The sequence below is a fragment of the Narcine bancroftii genome, chromosome 2 (assembly GCF_036971445.1).
Source record: "Narcine bancroftii isolate sNarBan1 chromosome 2, sNarBan1.hap1, whole genome shotgun sequence".
Taxonomy (NCBI): domain Eukaryota; kingdom Metazoa; phylum Chordata; class Chondrichthyes; order Torpediniformes; family Narcinidae; genus Narcine; species Narcine bancroftii.
In genome coordinates, this window is record NC_091470.1 from 149,680,086 (window position 1) to 149,701,958 (window position 21,873).

General features: G+C 44.8%; 1 protein-coding gene across 2 annotated transcripts in view; it reads left to right on the forward strand.

Annotated features, from left to right (window-relative positions):
- The first annotated feature begins 6,371 nt into the window (after positions 1–6,371).
- The window catches only part of arhgef16 (Rho guanine nucleotide exchange factor (GEF) 16), a 33,010-nt gene continuing 17,508 nt past the window's right edge, over positions 6,372–21,873 (forward strand). The window contains exons 1-4 of one of the 2 annotated variants that reach the window (XM_069918536.1): positions 6,372–6,570; positions 18,620–19,245; positions 20,759–20,810; positions 21,635–21,801. In XM_069918536.1, coding sequence (XP_069774637.1) covers positions 18,682–19,245; positions 20,759–20,810; positions 21,635–21,801 — 783 coding nt within the window. In that variant the 5' untranslated portion in view covers positions 6,372–6,570; positions 18,620–18,681. Of the gene's footprint in view, positions 6,571–15,791; positions 15,836–18,619; positions 19,246–20,758; positions 20,811–21,634; positions 21,802–21,873 lie in introns of those variants that run through there. The other variant, XM_069918537.1, reaches the window with a different exon arrangement.

A 21,873-nucleotide genomic window follows, 5' to 3' on the forward strand; every position in this document is an offset into this window, starting at 1 on the left:
ACCATAGCTGGCATAGCTTCTTCCAGAGCATGGCCTGAAACTAATTTGTTTCAGGTCACAAGTTTTGAGCTCTTACAGTGTTCTTCATAGTTGTATCTTAATGTAGAAGTCTAGATCGTTTATTTTTTCTGAGCTCAGTGACTTAACTTATCCTTCAACCTGGCAGCTCCTCCAATGTAAATTGCTCATCCTTATTTTCATCTCCCTCCATGTTTCTCTAACCTCCTCCAGCAATGTAACTATTGAGGTAATTGTGCTTTCCCATACTTGCCCTCCATCTTTACCCACTGTTAATCATTCTGCCAGTGTGATTACCATTACTTCAGCAGCACAAAGCCCTGGATCACTCTCTAATAACCTTTCTACAACCTTTCTCCTTGACTTACCCTTTTTTTTTCATGATTTCCCTGTAGACCCTTGAGTCAATGTGATAATGATCAGACAATCTGCCCTTAGAAGGTCATGGGTTGAAATTCCCATTCCTGAAACTCAAGCAAGAGAATGTTACATTATCAGCCATGTTGTGTTTTAATTGGCCATAGACTGAGGAGTGTTCTGCCCTTGAATTCCTTGGGCTGGTAATGAAGAACAGGGAAGTTTTCCCAGCCCTTTGGATATTATTTATCCCTTAAACAACATCACCAAAGACATCCAGACTGTCTAATCATTTATTTCTTAGGCACTTGGAATGCAAATGGCTCCAATATTTGTATATATCAAACAACGTTAACTCTACTTGAAGGCAATTCTATCCATTGTGAAGTGCCCAAGGGTGTTCCTGTGAGATATAATAAGGAATAATGTCAGTGCAAACTTTTCTTTCCTTGTAAGGAAACTTGTCTAAGTGGTCAAATGTATCTGGATCATTGATAAATGTTTTATTATTTTGGCTGTCATGCTTGTTTTCATTCTCCAACAGAGGGTGATCATTCTAAAGCTGTGTGAATTTATTTAGCCTACTGTTGGACTGATTATTATGTTCCACAATAAACTTCCTTGGTGCATTATTTTACAATTTGTGACTCTGTTTAAAAAGTGGGATGAAGGCTGTGTTAACAAAAGAACTTTTCAAACAAACACGCTAACCAGTCTCCTGCCAGTTGGAGAATTAAACCTTTGCCTACCAACATGGGCACCTATTCTCCAGTTGCAAGGCTTTTGCTTTGCTTTTAAATGGCAGGTCAGAGATGGGCTTGGAAACCACCGATTTTCACATGATGGCACATCTTTGTGCAGTCGATTGTTGTCAGTCCTCATCCACCAAACCCAAAAGAACAGCACCTTAGCGTTATCATCAAAGACGCCAGAATGACTAACATGATTCCATGATTGACCTACTGACGGATTCCCCATCACTGCCTCAGGTAAGTGCTTTATAACTAACTAACCCTTAAGTTTCCTTTCACTCTCCCTCCTGTTAAGACTTGTTCCTGTGTATGTGGCCCAGGCTGTTTCTTTAATGTGTTTGCCCTCTGTAACATTGCAGTAGTAAAATCAAATTGCATTGTATAGCAATACTGGCACTGCGGTACAGCTTCCACATGCACAGATGCTAATATAATAGGATTTTCCACCACACCATGGAAGCCAAATCAATTTTCTGTCCCTAAACTAACGTGTAATCCATAAAATTCTCACACCATGCAGAATTTTTACTGCTGTGATTTTATGATATTTCTATGGCAACTTTTGTTCACTTGGTCAAGTTATTGGAGATGGAAATAAAACCTAATTGAACAAGGCAGGGATTGTAGGCACCATTTCACTGAAGCTCCTCACTTTAAATGCTTCTGAAACATCCACCTTTCGTTCTATCACCTTAATTTTCCTTTGCTTCATGAAATGTGTGCTACCCATGTTGTCTCAAGATATTATATTAAAGGTGCTACATGAATGCACCTACTTACACAGGATCCCATTTCTGTGCTAAGGATTTAGTTGCTCAAATTGCTCAACCCAATTTGTTTAATTGTTAGGTTCTGAAATTCAAAGGAGTGCAAAACCAAAACTGGCCTTTTTCTGCAGATGATGTCTAATGTGCTGTGTTCCACTATCATCTTCTATTTTTATTTTAAATAGAAACCAGCATCTGCAGTTTTTCTTTGCTTTTCAGAAAATAGACACGTATGCACAAAGGCATACACCGAAATGCATGCACAGATCAGGACAAAGAAACACAAACATTTTTGAACAACAAAAAGAGGCATGCAAACTATATTCATATACAGTCGAATATGTGCACATGCATGTTGGGTATGCACTCATACACAACATACATGTGCACAAAACACAAATGCAAGCATGCTCAAGGGTAATGTATACACAAACATATGCTGAAATAATACTGTCAAGCACAAATATACACGCAGGCACACATTGTGTAAAGGTGCACATGAATAAATGCTAAAGCAAACACGTATGCGTAGACCAAAATATACACCCATAACTATCCTGAATACACATACGAATGTACACACATGCAAATATACACTTAACACATTCAAACAGGTTCATTGCACAAAGATGCCCACATAGACATACACAACATAAGACTCACACATGTGCGGGCATTAACAGTACATACAAAGAAGCAAAAGAAACTACAGCACGAGTCACCCCACTGGTACTTACTTGCCTTTATTAAAATATCACTCATCACAATATTCTCGCGGTGCAGATTGTAAAAGGTGCTTTTCATAGTGATACATTTTCATTTTATACCAAATTATTTCACAACTTAGGGTTTTAACTGGGGAGAGATTTTTTTAAATTTTTCTACTTCCCAAAACTTTATTTGCCTGAAAGGTATAGATAAGGTAGAGTCAGTGCTTTTTTTTCCCAGGGCAAGAATAGCAAACACCAGGCAGCATCTGTACAAAGTGATGGGAGGACAATTTAGGGGAGACATCAGGGGTAAGTTTTTTTACACAAAGAGTTGTGGGTGTCTGGGATGCCTTGTCATGGATGGTGGTGGAGGCTGGAACATTAGGGATACATGGATGAAAGAAAAATCAAGGGTTATGAGGTAGGAAGGGTTCAGTACTTTTTTTGGGGGGTAGGCATATATAGGCACATCTTCGAGGGCTGTACTGCGCTGTAATGTTTCACGTTTATTTAGCATTAGCATTGAGGGTGTGTTTTGTAGCTCCACTGACATTCTGTTTATTGAACAGTCAATGGGACCAACCTCATCTAAGAATTAGGAACTGTGACTTCAGTCCCACCTTTGAGACTAAATCACTAAATCTCAGCTGACTCACCAATGTGGCAATGGCAAGAGTGCTGTGCTCAACTAAAACACTCTCCCAACCTACAAAATGGACTAAAAAGATCACAGGAACAGGTGGGTTCTCCATGAATCCTAGCACAGCTTTTCCCACAATTATTTTAATTTTTTTAAATTGTTTTTGAGATTTTGCTATGTAAAACAGGAACCTGAATAAATACCTAATCAGTTGTGAATGGATTTTAGAATTTAGAATTATTATTATCATTACATGAAACTGAGCAATACAATAGGGATCAGCCAGTTAACAGGTTCCTGTGCTGTGAGACAGCCACGTTCATTGATATGAAATTCTGGTTTTGACTTTTATTAGTAAGGCATCCTAACAAAATATTCATGATAAAGTTCACTTCTGTGGATGGTATTGCAACTGTTCAAAAGATGGACAAAGCAATGGAAGAGGGAAGGGGACAGAGGATGGAGAGAAGGGAGAGGGGGAATGGAGGGATGGAAGAAATTAAACTCTTGAAGTGCTGGTTGGCATTCTTCCTTCCATCCAAGCGATGGACATCCAGGGACAGAGCTCGCAGTGGTGACAAAGAAAAACAATTCGGGAAAGAGAAAACCTGCCACAAGTGGTCCAACTGCAAGAACACTCAGTGATTAGTTTTCAAAGGAAAATGGGTGGGTAAGGGCTCTGTGGAATATGGGATGAGATAAAATGGCTTGGTGGTAACAGTTTGAGTCTTGGTCAACAGCTTATTAAAGACTGGAAGGGAATGAGAAACCACTGAGGGTGAATATGGTGAAAAGAACAGGTGACTATTCAGTAGTAGACTGCTAAATAAAAGTCATTTTGGAGCATTCTTAAGCTGTAAATGAGGCCACTAATATCGTGATATATGATATCACATGGGTTTGGCCACAAGTGAGTTTTCAAATGGAGCCATTGCTTAAAAGGAGACAGTGAAAGTCAATAGAGGGTTCATGGGTGAACTAGACTCATTACACTGAGGATAGAAGCTGAGTTTTGTGAGAGTTTATTCAGGGTTAAAGAAGGAGGCTGGTAGCAGAAGAAAGGCATGAATGAGGGGGTCTACTGCAGATGAACTGAGACAATAGCACCTGTAAAACGAGCAGTCTGGTTCAGTTTCAATTACCAGGCAGGGAGTTGGAAGGACCTGTCCAAATTCTTCTTTAATGTTCAAATTAAGCCTTCACACATCATTCCACACTCCCACCACTCTCTGTGTGAAGAAGTTTCCGCTAAACTTTTCCCATTTCACTCTTAACCCATGTCCTCTGGGTTGTAGCTATCCTCGGTAGAAAAACACCTATCTACTCGGTCTATCCCCCTCATAATTTTAAATACTGTACCTCTATCAAATTTCCCCTCATTTTTCTATGCTCCAGATAATAAAGTCCTAACCTTTTCCTGTAACTCATTTTATTAGACAGTCTAATAGTTTGACACAGTATAGAAGGGCCAAAGGGTCTATTTTCTGCATTGTAATGCTGTATGGTTCTATGGTGAGAATAGATAGGCTGGGCATTGGAGGCCAAGGAGTGACCTTATAAGAGATTAATGAAATCACATCGATGGATAAAATGAATGTTCACGGTCTATTTCAAAATGTAGATGATTCTAGAATTAGAGGGCTTTGATTTAAGGTTAGAGGGGAGAAATTTAAGACTATGAGGATAGTCTGCATCTGGAATGAGCCGCCGGAGGACTGTGCAGGAACAGTACAACACTCAAATGGAATTTAAACAGATACTTGGATAAGGAGACCTTCAATGGATATGGACCAAATGCAAGCAAATGATACGAGCCCAGAATGTTATCTTGGTCAACATGGTTGAGTTGAGCCAAAGAGTTTGTTCTGTGTTGTCCAACTCAATGTTTCAATGACCTGCAATCTTTTAAGAAAAAAAGGCCTCATCTCTAAATTTATTTCTTTGACACATTCTTGATTCTTCTAATAGGAAACAACCTCTCTACATCTATCCTATGGATCTTGTGTTTCAATTACCATTATAATCCCTCTCTTTGTGAGGTTTTTCAGTTGGTTGTTTTTCCAGACTCTTTTGTGTAGTCTTCCAAAGGCGCTATTTGCCTTGGCGAGTCTGTTGTCTATCTCATTGTCGATCCTTGCATCTGATGAAATGGTGCAGCCGAGATAGGTAAACTGGTTGACCGTTTTGAGTTTTGTGTGCCCGATGGAGATGTGGGGGGAGATAAGCGTATACAGAGCCGTTGTCATACCCACGCTCCTGTTCGGCTCCGAATCATGGGTCCTCTACCGGCACCACCTACGGCTCCTAGAACGCTTCCACCAGCGTTGTCTCCGCTCCATCCTCAACATCCATTGGAGCGCTCACACCCATAACGTCGAGGTACTCGAGATGGCAGAGGTCGACAGCATCGAGTCCACGCTGCTGAAGATCCAGCTGCGCTGGATGGGTCACGTCTCCAGAATGGAGGACCATCGCCTTCCCAAGATCGTATTATATGGCGAGCTCTCCACTGGCCACCGTGACAGAGGTGCACCAAAGAAAAGGTACAAGGACTGCCTAAAGAAATCTCTTGGTGCCTGCCACATTGACCACCGCCAGTGGGCTGATAACGCCTCAAACCGTGCATCTTGGCGCCTCACAGTTTGGCGGGCAGCAGCCTCCTTTGAAGAAGACCGCAGAGCCCACCTCACTGACAAAAGGCAAAGGAGGAAAAACCCAACACCCAACCCCAACCAACCAATTTTCCCTTGCAACCGCTGCAATCGTGTCTGCCTGTCCCGCATCGGACTGGTCAGCCACAAACGAGCCTGCAGCTGACGTGGACTTTTTACCCCCTCCATAAATCTTCGTCCGCGAAGCCAAGCCAAAGAAAGAATCCCTCTCACTGCATGTAGACCTGGTCTGTCAAACCTTTCTTCAGAAGGCAATCCATCCATTCCAGATATTAGCCCAGAAAACTTTCAATTGCTTCCAACTTATTAACATCTTCCCCAATGCAAGGTCCTCATATTTGACAGAGAACTCCAGAGGGAGCTGCTGTTGTATAATACTTCGGGCAGACCTGACGATTGCAGAGGGTTACCTTTCCACTGGTCTACCTGGTATGACGTCAGCTTGAGTGACAGCAGCAACAGGGCGGAAGTTTCTTTGTCGAGTTGAGAGGTTGGGGAACTTCGCGTTGGATCCGCTCCCTGGGGAGTCGGGACGTTTTTGGGAACTTGCTGTCCCAACCTCATTTACCGTCCGGCGTTTCGTGGTCAGCTCTCGCCTCTCACAAAGTGAATGGGACAGAAGTTTCAGCAGCACCGCTGCGGGCAAGAAAAAAGGTAAAATAATCTTTCCTTTAACTTTCTGCCGAATGGAATAAATCCTAAACGGAAGTGTGGCTGTTCTGAAAAAGTTGGTGAAAAATTGCAAGAGTTGCAAAATGTTTGCTTGAAGCCAGCGGGAGTTGGAGGGTGAAAGGTCACCCCCCCCCCCCCCACATCTCTGGCAAGCGTTCGCAGGTGGAGTGGGGAGTGGGGTGGGGGTGTCGCTGCTCCGCCAGCATTTATCTGGCCAGAGTGGTCTCTGGAGGTCGCGGCCTGGACGAGGTCTGAAGGGGTAAGACATGACACGAACTGCTGACCCCGACCCAGTCAAAAGAGGGAACAGGTGGGCAAAAGGAAATCTTCGGAGATAGAAATTGCACTGATGTTTGTGCCTCTCGTCACTTTAAAGGCGCCTCGAAGCATTTGACAGCAAAAGGGGTTTTTTCGTGTTTCATGATAGAAAGGCTGAACTAAACCCCTCTCAGGTCAGAAAGATTCTCTCTCTTCCTGATGAACTTCCAACAGTGCAGCAAGGGAGTCGAGACCTGGTGACGTTCGCGAGTGCAGGTGCAAAATACAAAGTAGATTGATTGGAAGGCGGGAGAAATGGTTTCACCTGGGTTGTGAGACCCGCTCGGGCGGGTCAAGACTCGCTACGAAAGACAATGTATCAAAGTGAAAGTTTAGAGATGAAACGCTATGGCAACGAGGTAAGTGGATACAATTTGGACCTTTACTCATTCTCAAGCTGATGATTGCCCACAGCTGCAGATCTGGTCAAATTGCTTGTCTTGAAATTATAATAGAATTTTCACACATGGTTTTTCTAATTGCGTTCGCTCCCCCCCCCCCCCCCCCAAACATTTTCCACATTTTTGGTAAATATTGCTTGATGCAGTCATTTGGAGCTGAAATATTTAAAGATCAGGTTTGTTCTCATAGTCTATGATTGAAGGTAAAACTCTTTAAGGATTTTGGAACAAGGGCACAAACTACTTGTTTCCCATTAGAATTCAGATGGCTGGCATTTAGAGGCTTGTGTGGTTTTAGAAAGTGTGGAAAGTGAGGTTCAGGAAGTTACAGGTAAACTGATGTGACTATTCCTTTAATGTCACTGGTCTTGAAGCCTCTAACTTTCTTCCCACAGTTCTGAAGGAGGTTGTTTACCAACTGTTCAGGATGTTGGCTCACTTCAAGGGCAATAAATACTGGCCTTGCCAATGATGTCTTGATTTTAAAAGATGAATAAAATAAGGATAGCTTGTGTTGGGGATAGGGCAAAAAGTACTCCAAGCCAGGCATTGGAGAGTGACTTAATAAATGGTGACCGTAGAACAGTGAAGGCACACTCCCTGACGTGCTCAGTGCCACCAGGTTCCTTCTCTGTACGGCCACGAACGCAATACTGCAGGAAAGGCTCTTTTCCTTCCCTAGGAAATCTGCATCCAGAACCACACTACTGTCCTGGCTGATGAACCCTGGGCCGGTGCTGCTTCGAAGGCACATCAGACACTACAAAACTGATAGAGTTATGGTTGGCAGTGCCCTTGTGCAGAATCAGTGTTGGACAATGAAATGGGCATTGACATGACTTGTGAAATTCTGGTCCTGATTCTTCTGCAGAAAAAGACACACCTATAAAAAAAAATAGATTATTGATTTGGGAGTGATTTTTTGAGCATAACTGTCAGGGAGAGACCTTCAGTCGTGATACCCTCATCTCTTCAGTAAGATTTCTGTGGGTTTAAACCCCCAGTCTCTCAAAGGATATGGTCTCTCCCCAACGACCCGACCTGGGAACTTCCAGAACTCTCACAAGAATTTCTTTCAACTTTCCACTAACAAATTCCCTGTGGTGAGTACCTGAGCAGTGGATTTAGAATATAAACAGGGATCTAATTTAGCAATTGAAGATCACCCTTGAGCAGTTCCTCAGGAAAGTTTCCTGAATAATTGCTTGCATTTTCCCTTCACTGGATTTCATGAATTGTAATTGTTTGCTGAAACTGAAATTAAAGTTGGACTTGACACGCCCTAATTTTGTCAAGCAATCTTAATCGTGATCTCAATCTGTGGTGACTTGATTGGTAGCACCTTTGCCCTCTGAGTCAAATGGTTGTGGGTTCAAGTTTCCCTCCAGTTGTGAGCACAAAGTGTGCGGCAGACTTCAGAATGACACAAAGGAAGAACTGCGTGATTGGAGTTCATTTCTCCAGAATTGACGTTGAATCCAGTCGGGTTCTGTTCTGACAGATTGACACAAAAGATGCCATGAGATGAAGGTTGGGGAAGATGAGAGGGCTCTCCCTGATGTATAAACAATATTATCTTATTTTATTGCTTTGTGGGAACTTAATGTGCACAAATGGCTGGCACATCATAATAGCATCACATTAGTATCGCATAATAATGGTTCAGGTGCCTGCCCATATTTTGTAATACTTTGATGAAGGGGTAAAGCCTGAAACATTGGTCATGTATCTTTACCTTTGCCATATAAGGTACACTATTTGATCTGCTGAGTTTCTCCAGCATTGTGTTTTTACTTTAGCTATGTGTCTGCAGATTTTTGTGTTTTACCCCACATCGTGATCGTAACTGCTTCCTAGCCTGCCTTGTGTTTTACAGTTGTCTATAAATGTCAGATGATTCTTTTGTTTCTGTGGCACATCATTGTACTACCAATCAACCACAATCAGACAGAAAATCGTGATTAATAGGCTTTAATCACCTTAAAGTGTCAACATAGCTTGCATCCTGCTGGTGCGCGTAGCACCACATTCACCCCTCCTTTTTAAACAAAGTCTAGCAGGGTGGTGTAGTGTTTGTTGCATTTCCAAAGTCCCTTACAGATTCAGCCTGTCTGGTGTTCTCATCTGTCACAGGGTCTGCTGTGGCACAGCTGTTAGTTCCCGTGTGGTGTCTTGTGGAACAGGCAGTGCTGAGGGGGTGTCGATATCGTGGTGCAGTTTGGGTTGGTTGGAATTTGGGGCACAAAATCAGACGTTGATAGTGGGGCTGGTTGGTCAGTGTACCGAGGGAGGGGATTGGCCAGTCAGTTGTGGTGTCTCCTTCATGCGCCAGGTCCTGAATGAAGACTGTGTCCTGTTGACCATCCTGAACTCCACGTGGGCGTATTGGGGGTTGGTGTGGAAGAGGTGGACCTTCTCGACCAGAGAATCAGTTTTGTAGTGTCTGATGTGCCTTCGAAGCAGCACGGGCCCAGGGTTCATTAGCCAGGACAGTAGTGTGGTTCTGGATGCAGATTTCCTAGGGAAGGAAAAGAGCCTTTCCTGCAGTATTGCATTCATGGGTGTACAGAGAAGGAACCTGGTGGCATTGAGCACGCCCAGGGAGTGTGCCTTGCAACTGGGAGGTGGGCAGTCCTTTTGATTTAAGGGCTAAGAAAACTGCCCTCCATATGGTGGCGTTTTCCCTCTCTACCTGCCTGTTCCCCCAACGTTATAGCCCATGGTCCTACTTGTTGCTATGCCCTTGGCTATCAGGTACTGGCGCAGCTCCTCGCTCATAAAGGAGGACCCCTGGTCACCATGGATATAGCAGAGGTACCCAAACAGAGTGAAGATGGCATTTAATGCCTTTATGACCATGGCAGTAGTGAAATCCAAGGCAGGGGATGGCAAAGGGGAAACGGGAGTATTCATCCATGATGGTATACATTCCCTTAAAGTCCATGCTCATCTGCTCGAAGGGGAGGGTGGCTTTGATAAGGTGGGTTTTGCCCAGTTGGTAGAACTGGGGTTTGCACTCGTCGCAGACCAGGCAGTTACATGTCAACTCCCTGATATCTTCAACCGAGTAGGGGTGGTTGTGGCCTCTAACAAAGTGGTAGAGCCTGATGACTCTGGGGCGGCAGATGTTGTCATGGAGAACATGGAGATGATCCAGCTGTACGTTGGTGCATGTTCCCCAGGATAGGGGATCTATCGTGAGGCTTGTCAAGTTTTCCGGGCTGGTATAAGATCTCATAGTTGTAGGTGGTTTGGCTCAAATCTCCTCCTCAGGATCTTGTTGCTCTTCATTTTTCCCTGCTGTTTGTTGTTAAACATAAAAGTGACTTCACGTTAGTCAGTTAGCAGGGTGAACAGTTTTCCGACCAGGAAGCACCTCCAATAGCGCACAGTTTCCATTATGGCTTGGGCCTCCTTCTCGATGTCTGAGTGCCGAAGTTGGGGTTCTGAAAAAAAATGCCACGGACCTGCCTGCCTGGTTGAGCATCGGCCAGGAGGAAATCAGATGCATCACTCTCCACCTGGAAGAGATGGATCAATATCACCCTTGATGCATGTGGATGCCATTTGGGCTTCTGCTGACAGGGGGAAAGCAGCCAATTTCACCAGGGGATGGGCTTTGTCAGTGTAATTGGGGACCCACTGGGCATAATAGGAAAATAAGCCCCAGGACCTTGAGGGTCTGGGGTAATGCGAGTTCCAACAGGGGGGTGCATGTGGTTTGGATCTGGCCCAATGACGCCAATATCTACCAGGCCAGGATGGCCATTCATGAAGTGCTAAAGATGCACTTCTTTTGGGTATAGGTCAGTTTGAGGCTTTTGGCTGCCTGGAGAAGGATGGCACCATGGTCCTGCTGGTCATAGCCGCAAATGGTCACATTGTCCAGGTAGGAGAATGTGGCCTTGAATTCATAGTCATCAACTATGCCGTCCATCTCCCTATAGAAAACAGAGACCCCGCTGGTGCTGAAAGGGACGTGGAGGAAGTGGTAGAGGCAGCCATCCACCTCGAAGGCAGCGTAAGAGTTATCCCCCAGCCGAATTGATAGCTGGTGGTAAGCTGACTTGAGATCAATGGTCGAGAAAGCACGGAACTGCCGATCTCATTGACCATGTCGGCCACGCGGGGAAGTGGTTAGGTGTCTAGCAGGGTGAAGCGGTTTATGGTCTGACTGTGGTCAGTGACCGTGCGTTGTTTCTCTCCGCTCTACTACCACTACTTGGGCTGTCCATGGGCTGGTGCTGGGTTCTATGACCCCCTTCCAGTAGGAGTCATTTGACCTCCGCTTTTAATGAATGCTCTGTTCCCAGGGCTGTGTCATCTGCTCCTAATGGCTACGGGCTTGCAGTCGGGGGTGAAGTTCTCGAACGGAGCGGTGGTAGGTCCCAGAGAGAAGAGAGGCCACAGGTCGTATTCGGTGGCGGAGGGGGGTGGGGTGGGGTGGGGGGGGTTGGCTGGTTCAGGAGTTTGGTATTGCAGACCGTGAAGGGTGGGTTGGGGCTGTTGAACTCCATGCAGACGCTCTGTATCTGACACTAGAAGTCCAGTCCCAGTTTGACCGGTGCGCAGAGGTGCGGCACAATCAGGAGTTTAAAGTTTCTGTACTCTGTGTCCTGCACAGTCAGCTACACAGTGCAGCAGCCACTGATCTCAGCCGAGGAGAACTTGCGTTGTGTTGGGAGTTACAATGAGGGAGTATTGCTGTACAGTACCTGGGTGGATGAAGTTCTCGGTGTTTCCTGTATCAAATAAACATTTTGTTAGGTGGCTGTTTACCTCGATGTTCATCATGGCTTTGGCCAGTTGATATGCTCTGCCATGTTCGAGAATGATGGAGGAGAGTGTCTGGTTGCTGTCCGAGTCACTACTGTGTTGGTTTGGGGGTGCTCGCCAAGATGGCTGCCCCTATGTTGTGCACAAATTGCTGTCCCTTACTTTCGGAAGTAGTGCTGCCCTGGCCTGTCCTCCCAAGGGCCCCTTCGATCCATCTATGGTTACCGGAATTGACGTCTGAGGTGGAGCTGCAAGTGGGGCGGTCCAAGATGGTGATGGCTGTTGGCCAAATGTGGCGCTGCTGGGGGAAGCTTGGGACCTATACATTTTTACGTAGTGCCCTTTCTTCCTGCAAGTGGAGCATGTGGCACTTCGGGCTGGGCAGCTCTTCTAGGGGTGCTTCCCATGTCCGCAGAAGTAGCACTTCTGGTGCTCAATGGCAGTGACGTGGGACGCAACGTCCTAAGATGGTAGCGCCTGCGTCCCCCACGTGGTGGTCACGTTGCCCGAAGAGAATACTTTGGCGCTTTGTTGTCCTGTTTCCAGTGATTTAGCCAAGTCCACTACTTCCTGCAGGCTCTGATTGCAGTTTTTCTGGAGAATCTGTCTGATGTAGTCAGAACTGAACCCGGCCACATGCGCTTCCCACATTAGGCCTTCAAGTTGGGCAGCTGCAGAAACTTCTCGGCAGTTACAGGCTCACCCCAACTGCCACAGTGCCCACATATACTCATTAATCAATTCACCTGGTGCTTGTTTTTGGATGCCCAGGAGGAATCGTGCGTATATGACGTTCATCAGGACCTGGTACTGCTTCTGAAAGAAGTCCATCACTTCGGAGTAGCAAAGTCTCTTATTGCTTGGAAAATCCAATGGCTGACTTAAGCAATGAGCACTTCCCTCCTGTCTTTTTGCTCCGCGCATCGTTGCACCCCATGAATGCATTGAGGCATTACACTCACTGGTCGAACTTAGTCGAGACCTCCGGATCCTTGGGGTCGGTGCCCATGCTACCTTGTCCATGGTCTAAAGTTAAGGTGATTAAAGTGAACCACAATCAACTACAATCAGACAGAGAATCATGATTGATAGGCTTTAATCACTTTAAAGTGTCAGCACAGCTTGCATCCTGCTGGCCTGTTTCCAAGGCAAGTACTGAGGAGTCACAGGTTCAGGAGGTGGGCCAGCACATATATTCATCTATACACACAGTGGAAGCATCACAGTCATCTATTCCACTAGAAGCACGCTTGATTGTGCAGCGTGAGGGAAATTCTTAGGGTGTACTGTGACATACCTCCCTTGCTCTGAGCACCACAAGAATATAAGAGCTCTAAAAGCACTAACCCACATTCTGCTGAGCAGACCTGATCTGTAAATGTGTTAGATCTTGACATTGATTGATGTCACTGATCACTCTTATGTTTCGAACCCTGGGACATGCCAACTTTCACTGAGTAAAAGAATAGAAATAAAGGCTTGAATTTATTAAAACACTGCTAGTTCCTTCCAGACTTCACAAACTATCTGAATGTGAGCTCGAGTCTTGTTGCGGTTGTTTTTAACCATGGGGTATCACCAAGAGCACCCATTCACACCCCTCCCCGGCCATTATCAATGTCCTGCTCCACCCTCTGTCAAGTTGATCTGCTGTTGAAGTAAAACCTGAAAATCTGCAGACACTGGGGTTGAAGTAAAAACACAAAGCTGGAGAAACTCAGCAGGTCAAACAGTGTCCTGTAAAAATACATAGCTGAAGTTTTCGGCTTGAGGCCTCCATCAAGGTATGAAAAAATGTCGGCAGAGTTCCGAACAAAAGAGTTGTGTGAGGGGTGGTCACAAAGGCAGGAGGTGATAGGTGGAGGAGGGGACAGTAGCGATCAAGGGGAGGAGGGATGGCTATGTGAAGGGAGAGGGAAGGAAAACTGGAAAGGGGGAGGGGGAAGAGGAGAGCAGGTTAGTAGAAACTGAAAAATTCGATGTTAATGCCATCTGGCTGGAGAGTGCCCAGATGGAAAATCAATGTGCAGGTAGTCTTGGTGGGTCAGTACATTGGGCCATGGACAGACATGTGACTGTGGGAGGGTGATACCAAACTGAAATGGCTGGCTACTGGGTAGTCTTTGTCACGGGCGCGGACAGAGCAAAGGTGCTCAATGAAACAAACTCCCAGTTTGCGCCCAGTCTCTCTGATGTAGAGAAGGCCACAAAGGGAGCATTGCATATAGTAAATCAGTCCTGTGGATACATTAAGTGAAATGTTGCTTTACTTGAAAGGCCTGTTTGGGGGAGAATGTGGTGTGGGCGCATGTGACACATCCTGTGGCTACAGGGGAAGGTGCTCGAGACTGTTGAAACTTCTTTGTGCCGAAGCTGTCTCTGACCTGACCTTTCCAACCCTGTGTAGGCCTCCTGCCCTCCATTACTATCCATCCACCTCCTTCCTTACTGGCTAAACATTTGTAGCTCTGTGCATGTGGTGATTGGGCTTCATGTGAAGCCATTTAATCTGTTCACACTGAGTAAGAAGAGTCTGAATAAAAGTAAGCCTTTTTATAAGCTAACAGCCATTTGGAACACAAAGTCTAGAACATCAAAGACTGAAGGTTGAGTTTGTAAAAGTATGTAATTTATGAGAGGTAGGTGGAGAACTTTTTTTCCCAAAGTGGAAGTGTTCAGTATGAGTAGAGAGGAGAAGTCTAAAAGATATTTGTGAGGCATTCTTTGAGATTAGTAGGTACCTGGGATGTACTGCCAAGGAAGGTGGTTGAAGCAGATATGACAGTGATATTTAAAAGGCATTTAGGAAGGCACATGTATGAGCAGAGAACAGAAATACAAAGCTTGTGCTTCAGATGGGATTAGTTAGTGTGGCATCATGGTCAACACAGACAAGTTCTTGTTCTGAACTGTTCCATATTCTCAAGTTGCTTTGCAGAGAATGAAAAATTCTAAACAATTGTATCTTTGTAGTTTCGCTAACATAAGACACAAATGTTAATTCTCATTGGGTTTGACTAATCCTAGAAGTTCTGTTATTGTGCCACATGATGAATGGTTTCATGTCTGAAGCACCTTTGATCCTATTGCACAATGCCATTTATCTGGTTCCAACAAAGGTAATGACTCCCTACGGATAAAGGAGTGGGTCAGACAGCATCCAGGGAAGGAACTGGACAGTCAGGATTTGGGTCAGGATCCTTTTTCAAGAGTAAAGTGGGAAGGGGAGAGAAGAAACACAAAAATTGTTGAGAGAGAAGGGTTGAGACAATTGAAGGTGGCAGAGGTAGGGACGAGACCCATAGGGGCAGGTGATGGAGAGGGTGGAACTGAATTGGAATGGGGAATACCTGAAATGGGAAAATTAAATATTCATGCTATTAGGCTTTAGACCACCCAGGGATGTTGATCCTTGAATTTTTGTTGGCCTCACCCTGTAGATGAGGCCAAGGATAGTAATTTCTGTCTGGGAATGGTTCCAGTTTGCAGCTTAGGACAAAGTGCAGGTGGCCAGTGATCCAGTCATCCAATCTGCATTTGGTCTCAACGATGTAGAGGAGGATATGCCGAGCATACTTTGGGCATTCTGTTGGCTGAAGTTGTTCGATGCTAATTAAAGAAAAAAGGCTGATTTATTTTCCTCCACTGTTGTTGGTTGACTGACCAGGGAGGACAGCGCATTTAGATGAAATACTGACGCGCTGCTCTTCCAAGCAGAAATCATTGGGGAACATTGAAGATCTGAACTCCTGGTAAGTGCCTTTCTTCCTCCTGTGTTTTCCCCCAGCTTCACTGCCTCAATGGGAACAAAGGCCATTTAAATAAATCAACTTCTCACAGGGCCCACGTCAGTCACTGACAGACTTGAGGACTGAAGTTTTTTGGGTCCCGGTTCCTTCTCTGGTAGGGATGTAGCCATCAGCGGAGATTATAAACACTGATCTAGATTCTTGATAAAGTTCTGAGGTGACCTCTCACCCTGATGCACTCACTTCCTTTTCAAGCTGCTGCAGCCCTTTATGGCCCCAATATTTGCAGAACCCAGATGCGCACTCAGGTGGAAGGATGTCTGTTTGATGTCTAGTGAAGCAAAGCCTCTGACTATCTCTGAATATGAATTGGTTCCAATCTGCTGATGACCAATGTTTTGGAGACTAACTGTACAAGATTCAAGTCAAACTGAGATGGGAAGCCTGATACTAAACATTCCATCTCTAAACGTCAAAACTTCATTTTGACAATTCTGCCCAAAACTTGGTCTCTGACAGAGAGTGCCTGAATGTCAACAGTGGCCTTTGACGTTGTGGGTGTTTTTGTTGTTTCTGCAAAGTTTAAGCTGCCATTGACACACACCCCATCTCACACATTACGTACAGGTCCAGAAAACTCACTGGGCTTAAAGAGCTCAGTAAACCTGCCTGAGCCTGAACTCAGAACTTTATTTGTATGTTGCCTTCAGTGAACTAAAATATCATTGACCTTTTTCACATTTGTAATTGGTTTAAAGATCACAGCAATTGAAACATTCTGAATTTATTAACTCTTTAAATTTCATGCAGTCGAATAAATGTTATCAATAATTATAGTTTCAGAAACTCAGTTGTGACAAAGAGTATTCAGCCGTGTACTGAATACCTGTGCTGACCAACTTGTGGATATCTTTAATATCTCACTCTGACGTTTCAAACAGACCTCAATCGTACTGGTGCCCAAGAAGAGTGTGGTAACCTGCCTAAATGTCTATCGATCACTCACTCACATCTAAAATGCAGCTGCAGCAAGGTGTTGGACTGAAGTTGCATGCCTCCTTTTGCAAGGATAACTGAAAGGCAGGCTCTCTGAACACCTCTTCTGCAGGGCAGGCTCCTTGTTTGCATTTCAATCATCCTGCACTGAAATGCCTTCCATGAAGAGCTGTTGGAAAGTACTCAGGAGTAGAAGTGACAGGATACTCTGCAAACCCAGCTTGCCTCGGTCAAGCAATGTTCACTGATGGTGCTCTGTTTCCACAGGCCTCCATTCTCTTGCCTGATCTCTAAAAGACCCTCCATTTGGGTCACAGAGGGAGGCTGGTGCTTGCTGTATGCAAGGGAAAGAAAATGCTGTCAGAGACTCAGGCTTGAAACATAAACCCTCTTTCTCTTTCCACCAGTGCTGCCTGATCTGTGTGTATTTCCAGCATTTCTGTTTAATTTCAAATGACTACCATCTGCCATTTTCTTAATTTCCATTTATTACTTAGGACAACCCCAGTTGGTTTTCTTCAGATACTCCTGCAAATTCCTTTTTTTCCCAGGGACTTCTCTAGATCCCTTTGAATACTGTCACTTGCTAAGGAAATGAAGGTTCTCTTTTGGGTTGGTTTTGCCAGTCACCTGTGCCCCTTTACTTCCATACCTCTCCAATCATGGAAATGACTTGACCGCCATGATTTTAATCACATTCTCTTGGAATCTCTCATCCAGGTGAATCATCCCAGTTTCTCCAGTCTATCTGCATCACTGAAATAATTTTGGTAAATTTCCCCCATACCTTCTCTAAAGCCTTTACACCTTTCTTGGTGTGACCTCTGACCTGGGCACACAAGTTCAGTAGTGGCTTTGCCAGTCACTTTTAAAGATTCAGCAAGACTTTCTTGTTGTACTCTGTGCTTCTGTCACAATGTCTTCAGTTCCAGATAATTCTTTTGTCCATTTTCACCACCTGCTCTCACTTTCTAGTGCCTACAGTGTGTTCACACATCCCTTGGATCTCTCGATGCCTGTACCTTTTGTAGAATTGTGTTTATGTTGTTTCTTCACATTCTTCTGAATAAAATCTCGCACTTGGCATCTGTCAATTCCACAACTCTGTCTATACCCTGGACAGAACAAGACATCCTGTTTTTGCTGCCTGAAATGTCATCAGTCCCATTCTTAATTCCCTGCAACTTGTCCTCTTGCACATGCCCATCAACTCCCTTTCATTCTTTTCCCACTTACCTCCACAGAGGTAAAATACAAGTATCAATTAACATCAGCACATTTTATGGCAGAAGCCCATGTCCTTACCAGGAAAATGTGCAAACTCCACAATGACAGCACTTAAGGTGAAAGTCAATCCCAGAAGCTCTGAAGCAGACAAACTATGTTTATTTATTTATTTGTATACTTGAATACTTGCCCTGTATATGTTGTTTGTCTGCATGTGTGTCATGTCTGGTTGTGTGACTGCGTGTTTTACATTGAGGGCTAGAGAATGATGTTCCATCAGGTTGTACTTGTGCAATCAGGTGACAATAAACTTGACTACACTGCACCACCTGGGGTGCGAGTACATCAAATACAACAGGAGACTAGCAGGTTACGTTCTGGTTTAGATAATAGTACTAGGAGGGTGCTCTTTATAGAAGTCTTTGTGGGTAGGCTTTTCAAGAACAAGCTTTGTATCCAAGATCTCTGAACCAGACCAGAATCGAATAGTTTCAGTGAACAAGGTTTGTGCATTTGTAGCAGACTTTGACTGTATTTCTTTTCTCTGATTTTATCTTGGTTTAGGGAGAAGAAGGGTTTGGGATTGCGAGACAAGAGATTAACACTTCCACAACTGGGCCAGTGAAATGTCTCAACGGTACTCGGACGGTAACCTGGAAGAAAGATCTCAGGCCTTGCTGTTGGAACAGAAGTTTGGATCTGACCTGCAGATTAACTCTGATTTAGAGGAATTGAATCCAACCAATGGGAAATGCTCATGGCTGGGACTGGACAACTTGGCTCTTTCTGGCGCCAGCTCCATGCCATCGCTCTCAGAGGCACCGAAGGTGGTTTTGAGCACGGAGAGCCCAGCAGCACTGAAGGTGGGACACCAGCAGATCATTCCCAGCAAGTTGGCTGAGACCAAGAGCAGAAGGAGGCAGCAGGGCACCTCACCCACGGACAGGGAGAACAGTGGTCGTAGGGAGGTCTGCAGCATGCCCCCCACTGACCTCTGCTATGAGGACGGAAAAGAGCAGGAAGGATCAGGTGGGACCCTGCTACGCAATCGGCGCAATAAGTCATATAAAGTGGCAACCAGCGGTTTCTCTGACTTCTCGGATGAAAATGAACTACTGATGGTTCCCACACTGATGCCAGTTCCGGAAACAGCAGCTGTTCAGCCGGCACGGAGCCCAGGAAGGTCCAAGGTAAGTGAGGTCCTAGCCTGTTGCCTCTCAAGTTCATTATCATCTGACTGAATTTACAACCTGATGAAACAGCGTTTCTCTGGATCATAGTGCGCTCGCGCGCGCACACACACACACACACACACACACACACACACACACCCCCACATACACTCTCTCTGCACATTATAATCACATATACACAAACATATAATATAAAATAAATATATATTTAAATATTTTGTAATTTACTTGGTTACAAGATACCATTCAACAACCTCACATCCTGTGGTAGAACTTTTTCCCACCCTGACAGTCTTGATTTTGATGCTCTTTCTGATGGTAGTGGGTCAAAGATACTGTGTAAAGGATGGAAAGGTCCTCAGTAATTATTGGAGTCCTATTTAAGCAATGAAACAGCTATACTCAATGCCAGAGTTGTACACAGTTACTGTTAACACTGATGGTGCTTGAGGCCAGATGTGTTGGTGACCCTGACTACACCTTGTGTACCTCTAGAGCTGATGTATTTTGCATCCATCCTTTGGTGGGCATGAGCCTCACCAGGTAGCTGTGATTTTCAAGGAGTCACAGACAAATACCACACAGAAATAGACCCTTTGGACCATCAAGTCAACATCAATCATCAAGCATTCTACATAGAGCTGAACGCCCCCCACACCCTCGGTCATGGCGTGTTTAAGGGGGAGGGCCACGGACCTCAATCAAAATGTATTTTGTGTGTAAGAACAGAAAAAACCAACTAAACCTGACTGCTTCACAGGGAAGGGGGATGATAAACTTTGAGCAGAGTCAAATAAAGAACGGCAGCTCTAATCAATTTTATCCTCTCATGCCCATCAACTCTCCCCAGATCCTGCCACCACATATTGAGGATAATTTAGTTAGCCTACCAACCATTACAATTATGGGAAATGGAAGGAAACAAGAGCATTCATGTAGTCATCCATGCAAACTCCACACAGATGGCTCCAGAGATCAGGATCAAACCTAGATAGCTGATGGTGTGTGGCAGCAGCATTTCTGTGTCACTCTCGCACTAATTCAAAGAAAAGTCAATAGGCTGAAACTGAAATCTGAACTAACAAAAGGTTTTGCACTTGAAACTTTAATTCTACTCCTCTTTCCCCAGAAGCTGACTGACCGACTGAGAGTTTAGGCATTTGCCATTCTTATTCCAGATTTTCACATCTGTATTTGGTTATGTTTTTATTGACTGCCTGCTGGGACACCTGATAGGTGGGAAGCCTGAGGGCACCGAGTCCTACCCTCATGACAGGAATAAGATGGCATGATGCAACCTCAATTGTGTCTGGGGAGCACTGGCCTCTGACATGCTGGAGTGGAAGGGGTGGTTGACAATCCAGTTATTAATGGATATTTAATTAAACAATTATTAGCATTGTTTAAAGTAAGAACACAAACTATAGAATGGAAATGTATTTATTGTATTGTCCAAAATTCTGGTTGCCTTGCTGAGTTTTTTTTTACTTTAAAACCTTCCTCTCTGTAGCGGACTTTGGGACGGAAGAAAGGCCCCAGAAATCGGAGCTCCTTTAAAGACGGTAAGGTCAGCGTGTGTGTCAGCTCAGCTCGTCCCATCAGCAGGGGGCTTCAGACTGGGAACTAGATTTTCAAAGGCGGTGGGCATTTTTCTGAAGCAGACAGGATCCAGAAATTGGATAAACAACTGATCACTTTTAAACCATTTCTGTTTTTAGTTTAAAATGAGCAGGGGAATGAGAAAGGGGTTCAGAAAGGTAAGATGGAAGAAAGGCAAAAGGGTACCAAAGTGACAGTGATGTGGGGGAGTCGGGGATCGCGGTGAAGAATGGGGAATGTGTTGATAATCCCATTGAGGGCGAGGAGGGGGAATAGAGGGCCTTCGTGAGAGAGAAGGGAGAGTGTTGACAATTTAAGGACTTAAACTGGAGGCTACCCAAAATGGGAACTTGTTAAACCTGTGTGTATTTGAGATGCATCTAGTGACTGAAAATTAGCTGGGGGCCGTGTGATTTGGTTATGGTCTGTTCTATGCCCAATGCAGCAAGGAGAGTTTAATGAGCTGATTTGTAATTCAGAATAGTTCAGCAAAACTCCTTGAAAAAACCTGTTACATTCTGCATCACCCTGTCAGCTTGCAGTACAGTTGAGGAGGTCCTGAGATCAGGAAAGGATTAGGTGTGTATCTGTCGGTCTGCAATGGAAGAAGACCAGCCAGCAGAGAATCCCATCTTGGGGGCTTTTCACCGTTTTTCTCTTTTGGAAGGGTTAGGGAGCTTGTTCCAGGGTTCAGAGGAATTTGTCAATAGCCAAGAGACCTGCACGCCTGGGCCGGGCTCTCTGTACGAAACTGTCAGCTCCTTTCTGAGTAAACTCCTCTCCTCAGACCCGAGGCTGTACCAGGAGGTGAGGGAGAGGGGCTTGGCCATCGTTCCAGAATCGGATGACGATTTGCTGGACGACACAAATCACTTGGAATCCACAGAGCCCAACGACAAGATTGTGGTTCAGAATTACCGCCCACCACAGATGACCTGGAGCCAGTTACCACAGGTGAGTGCTCACTCGGGACATTCTTCCTCTTCCAGTGCTCAGCAGTTCCCTGTCTAATTTGTAGTATGTATT